The 15,275-nt window shown below is 51.2% G+C and overlaps 1 protein-coding gene and 1 long non-coding RNA gene across 2 annotated transcripts; both read left to right on the top strand.

The window, feature by feature from the left end:
• The first annotated feature begins 2,334 nt into the window (after window positions 1-2,334).
• Window positions 2,335-14,639, top strand: haspin (histone H3 associated protein kinase). The gene is made up of 12 exons (XM_042317561.1): window positions 2,335-2,513; window positions 4,616-4,763; window positions 5,153-5,334; window positions 5,543-5,734; window positions 7,291-7,376; window positions 8,058-8,120; window positions 8,911-9,002; window positions 10,164-10,243; window positions 11,246-11,334; window positions 12,310-12,452; window positions 12,836-12,937; window positions 14,226-14,639. Exons 4-12 carry the CDS (start codon window positions 5,648-5,650, stop codon window positions 14,426-14,428), a joined length of 945 nt encoding a protein of 314 aa, XP_042173495.1. The 5' UTR covers window positions 2,335-2,513; window positions 4,616-4,763; window positions 5,153-5,334; window positions 5,543-5,647; the 3' UTR covers window positions 14,429-14,639.
• Window positions 10,238-10,713, top strand: LOC121845725. The gene is made up of 2 exons (XR_006082749.1): window positions 10,238-10,325; window positions 10,366-10,713. It is a non-coding gene; the product is annotated as an uncharacterized LOC121845725 (long non-coding RNA).
• Window positions 14,640-15,275: the final 636 nt, after the last annotated feature.

Here is a 15,275-nt window from a genome sequence, read left to right as displayed (position 1 = left end):
CGTTCTCCCCGATCCATCCTACCGTCACTCCCCCGAGGCCCCGTTCTCCCGATCCGCTCCATCCTACCGTCCATCTCCCCCCCCCGAGGCCCCGTTCTCCCCGATCCATCCTACCGTCACTCCCCCCGAGGCCCCGTTCTCCGATCCGCTCCATCCTACCGTCACTCCCCGAGGCCCCTCCCGTTCTCCCCGTTCTCCCCGTTCTCCATCCTACCGTCACTCCCCGAGGCCCCGTTCTCCCGATCCATCCATCCTACCGTCACTCCCCGAGGCCCCGTTCTCCCGATCCATTCCATCCTACCGTCCTCCCCCCAGGCCCCGTTCTCTCCCGCTTCCTCCCGTCCTCCCCCCGAGGCCCCGTCCATCCATCCTACCGTCACTCCCCCGAGGCCCCGTTCTCCCCTCTCCATCCTACCTCCACTCCCCGAGGCCCCGTTCTCCCGATCCGCTCCATCCTACCGTCACTCCCCCGAGGCCCCGTTCTCCCGATCCATCCCTACCGTCACTCCCCGAGGCCCCGTTCTCCCGCTCCATCCTATCCGTCACTCCCCGAGGCCCCGTTCTCCCGATCCATCCTACCGTCACTCCCCCGAGGCCCCCGTTCTCCCGATCCATCCTCCGCTCCATCCCCGAGGCCCCGTTCCCTACCGTCCCCCCCGAGGCCCCCCGTTCTCCCCCCGATCCCCGTTCTCTGCTCCATCCTACCGTCACTCCCCGAGGCCCCGTTTCTCCCGCTCCATCCTACCCCCACTCCCCCCCCGAGGCCCCGTTCTCCCGCTCCGCTCCATCCTACCTACGTCACTCCCCCGAGGCCCCGTTCGTCTGATCCGATCCATCCTACCGTCACTCCCCCCCCCGAGGCCCCGTTCCCCCCGAGCTCCATCCTATCCATCCTACCGTCACTCCCCCGAGGCCCTGTTGTCCCGCTGCATCCTACCGTCACTCCCCCGAGGCCCCGTTCGTCTGATCCATCCCTTCTCCACAGTGGCTCTGGTCATAAATTGTGAGCTACATCGTGTCCCCTGAGAGATCCTAACCCCTGTCTCTTTCTGTGTCTGTCTCTGTCTCTCTCTCTGTGTGTGTCTCTGTGTGTGTCTCTTGTCTTCTCAGGTCCTGCTAGCCCAGCTCAGCCTCAACTCCTCTGATGACTTCGTCCAGGGTGGAAGAGAAGAAGGGGGAGGGGTCCAGCGTTCCTTCCCTCGCCGTGCCAAACAGGGGCGCCGCCGGGCCCTGGCCAACGCTGACAGCTCATTGGCCGACCTGGGTAACAGCGGAGTAACCAACAGTAACGGTTTCCTGCGAGATATCTCTCTGAACGAGTCGCCCGAGCGCTCCTGCCACAGGAAACCTCTCTTCTCCTCCACCCCCAGCTCACGTGCCCTCCCTCCTCCTCCCTCCTCCCTCCGTCCACCCATCTCTCTGAGCACCACCCAGGAGGAGCCCAATGTTCCAGAGGACCCCCTCTCTCTCACAGAGCTGCGCCAGCTGTCGTCCCTGGGCCAGGCAGTGGGACAACCAGAGGTAGGAAACCGTGAAGAGCCGACTCCCCGTGGATCAATCAGTCTGAGGAGTAACAGGAGCCGGAATGGAGGCTCGGCGATCCAAGATGGCGTCGGTGAGCAACTAAGCCCGGAGCTGTTCTCCGCGGTTGCCTGTGAGCAGACTGACCCAGACAGGGCCGGGGAGGAAACTGAGGACGGCAGCCATTTTGTGTCAGCGACGGTGGGACAGGATTGGCTGGCCGAGGTCGTGAAGGAGAGGTGTCTGACACGGTGCTGTGCCGTACGGCTAGAGAGACACAAACTGCACGACGACACCACATGTTCACCCTGCGTCGACCAGACACGGTCACACGACAACGGGAGGGACAGTCTCGTCCCTAAAGACCACGTCCCCAGGGACAGTCTCGTCCCTAAAGACCACGTTCCCAGGGACAGTCTCGTCCCTAAAGACCACGTCCCCAGGGACAGTCTCGTCCCTAAAGACCACGTCCCCAGGGACAGTCTCGTCCCTAAAGAGCACGTTCCCAGGGACAGTCTCGTCCCTAAAGAGCACGTTCCCAGGGACAGTCTCGTCCCTAAAGAGCACGTTCCCAGGGACAGTCTCGTCCCTAAAGACCACGTCCCCAGGGACAGTCTCGTCCCTAAAGACCACGTTCCCAGGGACAGTCTCGTCCCTAAAGACCACGTTCCCAGGGACAGTCTCGTCCCTAAAGACCACGTTCCCAGGGACAGTCTCGTCCCTAAAGACCACGTTCCCAGGGACAGTCTCGTCCCTAAAGAGCACGTTCCCAAGGAAAACCCCCACAGAAGGAAGGTGGGAGGAGCTCCTAAAGAGCGGAGGAGCGTGTCTCGGGGCGGCCCGCCACCAGTAGGAAGGTGTGTGTGAGCGGTGTGAGTGTGAGTCGCTGGGGAAGGAGAGACGGAGCTCCCGACGGCAGAGCAGCACCTCCTCCTGGCCGAGCTGGGGACTGCAGCATTACTGAACTGCTGTCTGCTCAACACGCACACGGGGTAGGTGGTATCCACACACACACGGGGTAGGTGGTATCCACACACACACACACACGGGGTAGGTGGTATCCACACACACACAGGGGAGGTGGTATCCACACACACACACACACGGGGTAGGTGGTATCCACACACACACACAGGTGGTATCCACACACACACACACAGGGGTAGGTGGTATCCACACACACACACACGGGGTAGGTGGTATCCACACACACACACGGGGTAGGTGGTATCCACACACACACACACGGGGTAGGTGGTATCCACACACACACACACACACGGGGTAGGTGGTATCCACACACACACACACTGGGGGAGGTGGTATGCACACACACACACACTAGGTGGTATCCACACACACACACACGGGGTAGGTGGTATCCACACACACACACACACGGGGTAGGTGGTATCCACACACACACACACACGGGGTAGGTGGTATCCACACACACACACACACGGGGTAGGTGGTATCCACACACACACACACACACGGGTAGGTGGTATCCACACACACACACACACACACGGGTAGGTGGTATCCACACACACACACACACGGGGTAGGTGGTATCCACACACACACACACACACACGGGTAGGTGGTATCCACACACACACACACGGGGTAGGTGGTATCCACACACACACACACACACGGTAGGTGGTATCCACACACACACACACACACGGTAGGTGGTACCACACACACACACGGGGTAGGTGGTATCACACACACACACGGGGTAGGTGGTATCCACACACACACACACGGGGTAGGTGGTATCCACACACACACACACACACGGTAGGTGGTGGTATCCACACACACACACACACGGGGTAGGTGGTATCCACACACGCACACGGGGTAGGTGGTATCCACACACACACACACGGGGTAGGTGGTATCCACACACACACACGGTAGGTGGTATCCACACACACACACGGGGTAGGTGGTATCCACACACACACACACGGTAGGTGGTATCCACACACACACACACGGGGTAGGTGGTATCCACACACACACACGGGGTAGGTGGTATCCACACACACACACACACACAGGTGGTATCCACACACACACACACACGGTAGGTGGTATCCACACACACACACACACACACACACACAAAAAGGTCAGTAGGTAGTCAGTAGGTAGTATCCAGTCTATCAGACAGTATTATATTATGATGTTCCAGGTATCCAGTCTATCAGACAGTATTATATTATGATGTTCCAGGTATCCAGTCTATCAGACAGTATTATATTATGATGTTCCAGGTATCCAGTCTATCAGACAGTATTATATTATGATGTTCCAGGTATCCAGTCTATCAGACAGTATTATGATGTTCCAGGTATCCAGTCTATCAGACAGTATTATATTATGATGTTCCAGGTATCCAGTCTATCAGACAGTATTATGATGTTCCAGGTATCCAGTCTATCAGACAGTATTATATTATGATGTTCCAGGTATCCAGTCTATCAGACAGTATTATATTATGATGTTCCAGGTATCCAGTCTATCAGACAGTATTATATTATGATGTTCCAGGTATCCAGTCTATCAGACAGTATTATGATGTTCCAGGTATCCAGTCTATCAGACAGTATTATGATGTTCCAGGTATCCAGTCTATCAGACAGTATTATATTATGATGTTCCAGGTATCCAGTCTATCAGACAGTATTATATTATGATGTTCCAGGTATCCAGTCTATCAGACAGTATTATATTATGATGTTCCAGGTATCCAGTCTATCAGACAGTATTATATTATGATGTTCCAGGTATCCAGTCTATCAGACAGTATTATATTATGATGTTCCAGGTATCCAGTCTATCAGACAGTATTATATTATGATGTTCCAGGTATCCAGTCTATCAGACAGTATTATATTATGATGTTCCAGGTATCCAGTCTATCAGACAGTATTATATTATGATGTTCCAGGTATCCAGTCTATCAGACAGTATTATATTATGATGTTCCAGGTATCCAGTCTATCAGACAGTATTATATTATGATGTTCCAGGTATCCAGTCTATCAGACAGTATTATATTATGATGTTCCAGGTACCCATTCTATCAGACCGTCTGGTATTGGGGACTCCAGTTCGTGGTAACAGACTCCATCTGTCCTCTCTGCTGGTAAACCTCACTCCTGAGACTCATACCTGGAGTCGCCTCAAAGCTGCCCTCTCCCTACACAGGAAGACCAAAGGTACGTCTCTCTGTGTGTGTCTCTCTCTGTGTCTCTGTCTCTCTCTCTCTCTCTGTGTCTCTCTCTCTCTCTGAGTGACCCGAAAGGTACCTCTCTCGGTCTCTCTGTCTCTTTGAGAGAGAGTAAGAGAGGGACAGAGACACAGAGAGAGAGAGACACAGAGAGAGAGAGAGAGAGTGTCTGTCTCTCTCTGTGACTGAGTGACCAACATGACCAGTCAGCTGTCACTGTCATCTCCCTCTCTCTGTCTCTCTCTCTCTCTCTGTCTCTGTGTGTGTCTGTCTCTCTCTGTCTCTCTCTGTCTCTCTCGGTCTCTCTCTCTCTCTGTGACAGCTGTCATTGTGTTGATGACTGCAGTGTTAAATGTCTCTCTCTTTGTCCCTCCTCAGCGTTCCTGACTCCGAAGAGGCCTCTCTACCTGCTGTCCTCTCCTGAGGCGGAGCTAGGGGTGAGACTAGAGGCGGAGCTAGAGGCGGAGCTAGGTGATGTCAGTCAAAAACTGTTCTCCACGCCCCGCCACACGCCCCGCCCACCAAACCTCCGCTCAACGATACGGGGGAGCGCTCCTCTGGTACACACACACACACACACACACACACACACACACACACACACACACACAAAAAATACACATGTACTCTGTGTGTTCTCTGTAGAGTGTGTATCTAATGTGTGTGTGTGTGTTCTCTGTAGAGTGTGTATCTAATGTGTGTGTGTGTGTGTGTGTGTGTGTTCTCTGTAGAGTGTGTATCTAATGTGTGTGTGTGTGTTCTCTGTAGAGTGTGTATTCGTTAGACGGAGAGCTGTCTGATGACCAGAAGGTGTTTTCGGAGTGTAACCAGACAGGACCTCTGGGCTTCCAGGACTGTCTCCCAGCAGCCAGGATGAAGCTGTGTAGGAAGATCGGAGAGGGGACCTTCGGAGAGGTCTTCAGTACCACCAACACCTCTGGAGACGCCGTCGCTCTCAAGGTAGGAGAGGAACCGTGGAGATCATTCCGGTCTCTCTCTCGCTGTCTCTCTCGCTGTCTCTCTCTCGCTGTCTCTCGCTGTCTCTCTCTCGCTGTCTCTCGCTGTCTGTCTCTCTCGCTGTCTCTCTCTCTCTCTGTAGCTGTCTGTCTCTCTCGCTGTCTCTCTCTCGCTGTCTCTCTCTCGCTGTCTCTCTCTCGCTGTCTCTCTGTCTCTCTCTGTCTGTCTGTCTCTCTCGCTGTCTCTCTCGCTGTCTCTCTCTCTCTCGCTGTCTGTCTCTCGCTGTCTCTCTCTCTCTGTCTCTCTCTGTCTCTCTCTCTCTCTCTCGCTGTCTCTCTCTGTCTCTCTCTGTCTCTCTCTCTCGCTGTCTGTCTCTCGCTGTCTCTCTCTGTCTGTAGATTATCCTCGCTGTCTGTCTCTCTCTGTGTCTCTCTCTCTGTAGATTATCCCAGTCTCTCTCTGTCTCTCTCTCTGATTATCCCAGTCTCTCTCTCTGTAGATTATCCCAGTCTCTCTCTCTGTCTGATCTCCCAGTCTCTCTGTCTCTCTGTAGATTATCCCAGTCTCTCTCTCTGTAGATTATCTCAGCTGTCTCTCTCTCCCAGCTCTCTCTCTCTCCCAGTCTCTCTCTCTGTAGATTGTCTGTCTCTCTCTCTGTCTCTCTGTGTCTCTCTCTGTCTCTCTCTCTCTCTCTCTCTGTAGATTATCCCAGTCTCTCTCTCTCTCTCTCTGTAGATTATCCCAGTCTCTCTCTGTCTCTGTAGATTATCCCAGTCTCTCTCTCTCTCTCTCTGTAGATTATCCCAGTCTCTCTCTCTCTCTCTCTCTCTCTCTCTGTAGATTATCCCAGTCTCTCTCTCTCTCTGTAGATTATCCCAGTCTCTCTCTCTCTCTCTTAGATTATCCCAGTCTCTCTCTCTCTCTCTCTGTAGATTATCCCAGTCTCTCTCTCTCTCTCTGTAGATTATCCCAGTCTCTCTCTCTCTCTCTCTCTCTCTGTAGATTATCCCAGTCTCTCTCTCTCTCTCTCTCTGTAGATTATCCCTGTCTCTCTCTCTCTGTAGATTATCCCAGTCTCTCTCTCTCTCTCTGTAGATTATCCCAGTCTCTCTCTCTCTCTCTCTGTAGATTATCCCAGTCTCTCTCTCTCTCTGTAGATTATCCCAGTCTCTCTCTCTCTCTCTGTAGATTATCCCAGTCTCTCTCTCTCTGTAGATTATCCCAGTCTCTCTCTCTCTCTCTGTAGATTATCCCAGTCTCTCTCTCTCTCTCTCTGTAGATTATCCCAGTCTCTCTCTCTCCTCTCTCTAGATTATCCCAGTCTCTCTCTCTCTCTGTAGATTATCCCAGTCTCTCTCTCTCTCTGTAGATTATCCCAGTCTCTCTCTCTCTCTCTGTAGATTATCCCAGTCTCTCTCTCTCTCTGTAGATTATCCCAGTCCCTCTCTCTCTCTCTCTGTAGATTATCCCAGTCTCTCTCTCTCTCTCTCTCTGTAGATTATCCCAGTCTCTCTCTCTCTCTCTCTGTAGATTATCCCAGTCTCTCTCTCTCTCTGTAGATTATCCCAGTAGAAGGATGTGACCAGGTGAATGGAGAGGAACAGAAAACCTTTGGAGAAATCCTCCACGAGATTATCATCTCCAAGTATGACCCTAACCTGCTAATGTAGAAAATACACTGTGAATCTATCTGAGACCCTGACCCTAACCTGCTAATATAGACAATACACTGTGAATCTGAGACCCTAACCTGCTAATATAGACAATACACTGTGAATCTGAGACCCTGACCCTAACCTGCTAATATAGACAATACACTGTGAATCTGAGACCCTAACCTGCTAATATAGAAAATACACTGTGAATCTGAGACCCTGACCCTAACCTGCTAATATAGAAAATACACTGTGAATCTGAGACCCTGACCCTAACCTGCTAATATAGAAAATACACTGTGAATCTGAGACCCTGACCCTAACCTGCTAATATAGAAAATACACTGTGAATCTGAGACCCTGACCCTAACCTGCTAATATAGAAAATACACTGAATCTGAGACCCTGAATCCCCTAACCTGCTAATATAGAAAATACACTGAATCTGAGACCCTGACCCTAACCTGCTAATATAGAAAATACACTGTGAATCTGAGACCCTAACCTGCTAATATAGACAATACACTGTGAATCTGAGACCCTAACCTGCTAATATAGACAATACACTGTGAATCTGAGACCCTGTCTGTACTAACGGTGTCTGTCTGTACTAACGGTGTCTGTCTGTACTAACGGTGTCTGTCTGTACTAATGGTGTCTGTCTGTCTCAGGGAGCTGAGCAGTCTAAAGGAGAAGAAACACAACCAGACCACTGGCTTCATCGGACTGAAGGAGTAAATACACTTCCTCTCTCTCTGTGTCTCTCTCTCTCTCTCTGTCTCTCTCTCTGTCTCTCTCTCTCTCTGTCTCTCTCTCTCTCTCTCTCTCTCTCTCTGTCTCTCTCTCTCTCTCTCTCTCTCTCTGTCTCTCTCTCTCTCTCTCTCTGTCTCTCTCTCTCTCTCTCTCTCTCTCTGTCTCTCTCTCTCTCTCTCTGTCTCTCTGTCTCTCTCTCTCTGTCTCTCTCTCTCTCTCTCTCTCTCTCTCTGTCTCTCTCTCTCTCTCTCTCTCTCTGTCTCTCTCTCTCTCTCTCTGTCTCTCTCTCTCTCTCTCTCTCTCTCTCTCTCTCTCTCTCTCTGTCTCTCTGTCTCTCTCTCTGCTCTCTCTCTCTCTGTCTCTCTCTCTCTCTCTCTGTCTCTCTCTCTCTCTGTCTCTCTGTCTCTCTCTCTCTCTCTCTGTCTCTCTCTGTCTGTCTGTCTGTCTGTCTGTCTGTCTGTCTGTCTCTGTCTGTCTCTTTCTCTCTGTCTCTCTCTCTCTCTCTGTCTCTCTCTCTCTCTCTCTCTCTCTCTCTCTCTCTCTGTCTCTCTCTCTCTCTCTCTCTCTCTCTGTCTCTCTCTCTGTCTGTCTCTCTCTCTCTCTCTCTCTCTGTCTCTCTCTCCTCTCTCTGTGTCTCTCTCTGTCTCTCTCTCCTCTGTCTCTCTCTCCTCTCTATCTCTCTCCTCTCTCTCTGTCTCGTCTCGATCAGATAATCTATGTAGAATTGCTAGGTCAATAGGTACTAGTACTAATATTAGTGTATGTGTCCAGTCTCCACTGTGTCAAGGGCTGCTACCCTCCAAGCCTGCTAAAAGCCTGGGACTCCTTCAACACACAGAGAGGATCAGAGAATGACCGGCCAGGTGAGAGAGAGAACCCTGTACACCTGTCTGTCTCCCTCTTAACCCAGGTGAGAGAGGACATCTGTACACCTGTCTGTCTCTCTCTTAACCCAGGGGATGTCAACTGTTTTATAAATGATAAATGTTTACAGTTTCTAACATTAGCCAATTTATTGAAAGTAGCCAAATGGTCACCTGTCTGTCTCTCTCAGACCAAGACAATTCAACTGTTTTATAAATGATTTATCTTGTTTACAGTTTGGCTAACATTAGCCAATTTATCTGGGAGCTGGCTAGCTCTATCTGATCCCCTTCAGTCTGGGAGCTGAAAGTGATGAGAATCATGAGGTTATTCTAATGATGTGTGTGTGTGTGGTTTTAGTCAGTAGAATTATACATCTGTGAGTGTAGTTTTTGGTCAGAGTGTATAACAATATATCTGTATTATAGTGTCTTAAAACAGTCTGATTCGGTGCCGACCTTGGCTGGGGGCCACTGAGAGTACGTCCCAGGGTCTCCCTGTCTTGAGGGAGGAGTGATTCTCACGGACTTCCCTAATCTTTGTGGGCTGGGTAGCAGGACAGTGTGTGTGTAGGATACCTAATGTTTGTGGGCTGGGTAGCAGGACAGTGTGTGTGTAGGATACCTAATGTTTGTGGGCTGGGTAGCAGGACAGTGTGTGTGTAGGATACCTAATGTTTGTGGGCTGGGTAGCAGGACAGTGTGTGTGTAGGATACCTAATGTTTGTGGGCTGGGTAGCAGGACAGTGTGTGTGTAGGATACCTAATGTTTGTGGGCTGGGTAGCAGGACAGTGTGTGTGTAGGATACCTAATGTTTGTGGGCTGGGTAGCAGGACAGTGTGTGTGTAGGATACCTAATGTTTGTGGGCTGGGTAGCAGGACAGTGTGTGTGTAGGATACCTAATGTTTGTGGGCTGGGTAGCAGGACAGTGTGTGTGTAGGATACCTAATGTTTGTGGGCTGGGTAGCAGGACAGTGTGTGTGTAGGATACCTAATGTTTGTGGGCTGGGTAGCAGGACAGTGTGTGTGTAGGATACCTAATGTTTGTGTGTGAATGTAAGGAGGAAGGAGCCGGTATTAAATGAATGGTTCTGTACGACAGACCAGTGTTCTCCTGAATAAACCTCATTGACTAATTTAGTCTGTTTCTCTGTCTCAGATTTCTTCAATGACGAGCAGCTGTTTCTGATCCTGGAGTTTGAGTTTGGAGGCAGAGACCTGGAGAACAGTAATGGACAGGTGAGGAGACCTGGAGAACAGTAATGGACAGGTGAGAACAGTAATGGACAGGTGAGGAGACCTGGAGAACAGTAATGGACAGGTAAGAACAGTAATGGACAGGTGAGAACAGTAATGGACAGGTGAGGAGACCTGGAGAACAGTAATGGACAGGTGAGGAGACCTGGAGAACAGTAATGGACAGGTGAGAACAGTAATGGACAGGTGAGAACAGTAATGGACAGGTGAGGAGACCTGGAGAACAGTAATGGACAGGTGAGAACAGTAATGGACAGGTGAGAACAGTAATGGACAGGTGAGGAGACCTGGAGAACAGTAATGGACAGGTGAGAACAGTAATGGACAGGTGAGGAGACCTGGAGAACAGTAATGGACAGGTGAGGAGACCTGGAGAACAGTAATGGACAGGTGAGGAGACCTGGAGAACAGTAATGGACAGGTGAGGAGACCTGGAGAACAGTAATGGACAGGTGAGGAGACCTGGAGAACAGTAATGGACAGGTGAGGAGACCTGGAGAACAGTAATGGACAGTTGAGGAGACCTGGTTCTGTTTGGTTCTCTACAGTATATCTGATTGGGTGTTTGGTTCTCTACAGTATATCTGATTGGGTGTTTGGTTCTCTACAGTATATCTGATTGGGTGTTTGGTTCTCTACAGTATATCTGATTGGGTGTTTGGTCTTGTGATATGTTTATGAACGTACCGAAACTCCCCTCCCTTCCTCTTCTCCCCCCCCTCTCCTCTCCCTGTCCACTTTCTCTCCTCTCTCCTTTCTCTCCTCTCTCTCTCCTTTCTCTCCTCCCATCCTCCTTTCTGTCCTCTCCTCTCTCCTTTCTGTCCTCTCCTCTCTCCTTTCTGTCCTCTCCTCTCTCCTTTCTGTACCCTCCTCTCTCTCTCTCTCCTCTCTCTCTCTCTCTCCTCTCTCTCTCTCTCCTCCTCCTCCTCTCTCTCTCTCCTCCCTCTCTCCTCTCCCCTCCTCTCCTCCCTCTCTCCTCTCCAGCTGGCGTCGGTGATGGTGTCTAAGAGTATCCTCCATCAGGTGACTGCTGCGCTGGCTGTGGCTGAACAGGAGCTCTGCTTTGAACACAGGTCTGTCTGTCTAACCTGTCTGTCTGGTAACACCTGTCTGTCTGTCTTGTCTGTCTGTCTGTCTGTCTTGTCTGTCTGACCTGTCTGTCTGGTAACACCTGTCTGTCTGACCTGTCTGTCTGACCTGTCTGTCTGGTAACACCTGTCTGTCTGACCTGTCTGTCTGACCTGTCTGTCTGACCTGTCTGTCTGACTAACCTGTCTGTCTGACCTGTCTGTCTAACCTGTCTGTCTAACCTGTCTGTCTGACCTGTCTGTCTGACCTGTCTGTCTGTCTGACCTGTCTGTCTGTCTGTCCTGTCTGTCTAACCTGTCTGTCTCCTGTCTGTCTGACCTGTCTGTCTGACCTGTCTGTCTGACCTGTCTGTCTGAACCTGTCTGTCTGTCTAACCTGTCTGACCTGTCTGTCTGTCTGTCTAACCTGTCTGTCTGTCTAACCTGTCTGTCTGTCTAACCTGTCTGTCTAACCTGTCTGTCTGACCTGTCTGTCTGACCTGTCTGTCTGTCTGACCTGTCTGTCTGACCTGTCTGTCTAACCTGTCTGTCTAACCTGTCTGTCTGACCTGTCTGTCTAACCTGTCTGTCTGTCTGACCTGTCTGTCTAACCTGTCTGTCTGACCTGTCTGTCTGACCTGTCTGTCTGTCTAACCTGTCTGTCTAACCTGTCTGTCTGACCTGTCTGTCTGTCTACCTGTCTGTCTGTCTGACCTGTCTGTCTGACCTGTCTGTCTGTCTGTCTAACCTGTCTGTCTAACCTGTCTGTCTAACCTGTCTGTCTGTCTGTCCTGTCTGTCTGTCTGACCTGTCTGTCTGTCTGTCTAACCTGTCTGTCTGGTAACACCTGTCTGTCTGTCTTGTCTGTCTGTCTGTCTGTCTTGTCTGTCTGACCTGTCTGTCTGACCTGTCTGTCTGACCTGTCTGTCTGACCTGTCTGTCTGGTAACACCTGTCTGTCTACCTGTTGTCCTGTCCTCAGAGACCTCCACTGGGGTAATGTGTTGGTCCAGTCCACTAAGGAGAAGGAGGGGAGATTCCTCCTCAATGGAACAAACCATTCCTTAGAGACCAGGGGGGTGAGCGTACGCATCATCGACTACTCCCTCTCCAGGCTCGAGATCGGTCAGTCCACCTCTCTACCCCTCTCACTGTCTCTCTCTCTCTACCCCTCTCTCTGTCTCTCTCTGTCTCTCTCTCTCTCTGTCTCTGTCTGTCTCTCTCTCTCTCTCTCTCTGTCTCTCTCTCTCTCTGTCTCTCTCTCTCTCTCTCTCTGTCTCTCTCTCTCTCTCTCTGTCTCTCTCTCTCTCTGTCTCTCTCTGTCTCTCTCTCTCTCTCTCTCTCTCTCTGTCTCTCTCTCTCTCTCTCTCTCTCTCTCTCTCTCTCTCTCTGTCTCTCTCTCTCTCTGTCTCTCTCTGTCTCTGTCTCTCTGTCTCTCTCTCTCTCTGTCTCTCTCTCTGTACCACTAACGTGTGTGTGTGTGTGTGTGTGTGTGTGTGTGTGTGTAGATGGTCTCACCGTGTCCTGTGACATCTCAGAGGATGAGGAGTTGTTCCAGGGCCATGGAGACCTGCAGTTTGACATCTACAGACTCATGAGACAGGAGAACGTAGTTTGGGGTGGGGGTTACCATGGAGACCTGCAGTTTGACGTCTACAGACTCATGAGACAGACTCATGAGACAGGAGAACGGGTGTTGGGGTGGGGGGTTACCATGGAGAACAGGGTACGTTGGGGTGGGGGTTACCATGGAGAACAGGTACGTTGGGGTGGGGGTTACCTGGAGAACGGGTGTCGTTGGGGTGGGGGTTACCATGGAGACCTGCAGTTTGACATCTACAGACTCATGAGACAGGAGAACGGGTACGTTGGGGTGGGGAGGTTACCATGGAGACCTGCAGTTTGACATCTACAGACTCATGAGACAGGAGAAATGGTGTGTTTGGGTGGGGGTTAATTCTTTACCATGGAGAACGTAGTTACGTTGGGGTGGGGGGTTACCATGGAGACCTGGTCTGACATCTGTCATGAGGGAGAACGGGTGACATCTGGGGTGGGGTTGTTACCATGGAGACCTGCAGTTTGACATCTACAGACTCATGAGACAGGAGAACGGGTACGTTGGGGTGGGGGTTACCATGGAGAACGGATGGCGTTGGGGTGGGGGTTACCATGGAGAACAGGTACGTTGGGGTGGGGGTTACCATGGAGAACAGGTACGTTGGGGTGGGGGTTACCATGGAGAAGTTTGACATCTACGTTGGGGAGAACGGGTGGGGGTGGGGAGGTTACCATGGAGACCTGCAGTTTGAATCTACAGACTCATGAGACAGGAGAACGGGTGTTCTGGTTGGAGAACGGGTACGTTGGGGTGGGGGGAGACCTGGAGAAACGGGTACGTTGGGGTGGGGGTTACCATGGAGAACAGGTACGTTGGGGGTGGGGGTTACCATGGAGACCTGCAGCTTGACATCTACAGACTCATGAGACAGGAGAACGGGTACGTTGGGGTGGGGGGTTACCATGGAGACCTGCAGTTGTGACATCTACAGACTCATGAGACAGGAGAACGGGTACGTTTGGGGTGGGGGTTACCATGGAGACCTGCAGTTTGACATCTACAGACTCATGAGACAGGAGAACGGGTACGTTGGGGTGGGGGTTACCATGGAGAACGGGTACGTTGGGGTGGGGGTTACCATGGAGACCTGCAGCTTGGGGTGACTCATGACAGGAGAATGGTACGTTGGGGTGGGGGGTTACCATGGAGACCTGCAGTTTGGCATCTACAGACTCATGAGACAGGAGAACGGGTACGTTGGGGTGGGTGGTTATCGGGGTGTGGGTGGTAACCTGTCTCTAACCTGTCTGTCTGTCTGTCTGTCTCTCTCTCCTACAGTAACAAGTGGGGTGACTACCAGCCCCACTCTAATGTGTTGTGGCTCCACTACCTGAGCTCCAAGCTGCTGACTATGACCTATAAGAGTCGAGGGGGGCGGGGCGTCAAGCAGGCCAGGTTGGACCTGCAGCGTTTCCACGACGATGTCCTCACCTTCCGATCTGCCTCTGACATACTGTACAACTGTGGCCTGTTCCAATGAGAAAGAGAGAGAGTGTGTGTGTGTGTGTGTGTGTACTGCCACATATTGTTGTTGTTAGCTTGGTTAGCGGGATGCTAAGTGGTTAGCGGGATGCTAAGTGGTTAGCGGGATGCTAAGTGGTTAGCGGGATGCTAAGTGGTTAGCGGGATGCTAAGTGGTTAGCGGGGTGCTAAGTGGTTAGCGGGGTGCTAAGTGGTTAGCGGGATGCTAAGTGGTTAGTCTGCTAAGTGGTTAGCGGGATGCTAAGTGGTTAGCGGGATGCTAAGTGGTTAGCGGGATGCTAAGTGGTTAGCGGGATGCTAAGTGGTTAGCGGGATGCTAAGTGGTTAGCGGGATGCTAAGTGGTTAGCGGATGCTAAGTGGTTAGCGGGATGCTAAGTGGTTAGCGGGATGGATGCTAAGTGGTTAGCGGGATGCTAAGTGGTTAGCGGGATGCTAAGTGGTTAGCGGGATGCTAAGTGGTTAGCGGGATGCTAAGTGGTTAGCGGGATGCTAAGTGGTTAGCGGGATGCTAAGTGGTTAGGTGCTAAGTGGTTAGCGGGATGCTAAGTGGTTAGCGGGATGCTAAGTGGTTAGCGGGATGCTAAGTGGTTAGCGGGATGCTAAGTGGTTAGCCCTAGCAGTAGGCTATAGTATTGTGTAGGATCCAGTCGTAACCTTTTTTGGAGGTGAACTCATCTTGTGAATAATATTTATAAACCCAGAAGACTGTAATGGCTTCGTATTCTAAAATTAAAAAGGGGTTTCGTTATTAAACGTTGAAATGGAAACAATTACCCAAAAGTGTGTTTTAGTTTTAGTGTCTGATTTTTTTTTTATCAAGAGACAAAGATTTTCCTAGATGCCC

The sequence above is a fragment of the Oncorhynchus tshawytscha genome, unplaced genomic scaffold (assembly GCF_018296145.1).
Source record: "Oncorhynchus tshawytscha isolate Ot180627B unplaced genomic scaffold, Otsh_v2.0 Un_contig_2339_pilon_pilon, whole genome shotgun sequence".
Lineage (NCBI taxonomy): Eukaryota > Metazoa > Chordata > Actinopteri > Salmoniformes > Salmonidae > Oncorhynchus > Oncorhynchus tshawytscha.
Note: the sequence above shows the minus strand (reverse complement) of the source record. Positions and strands in the feature narration are given on the sequence as shown.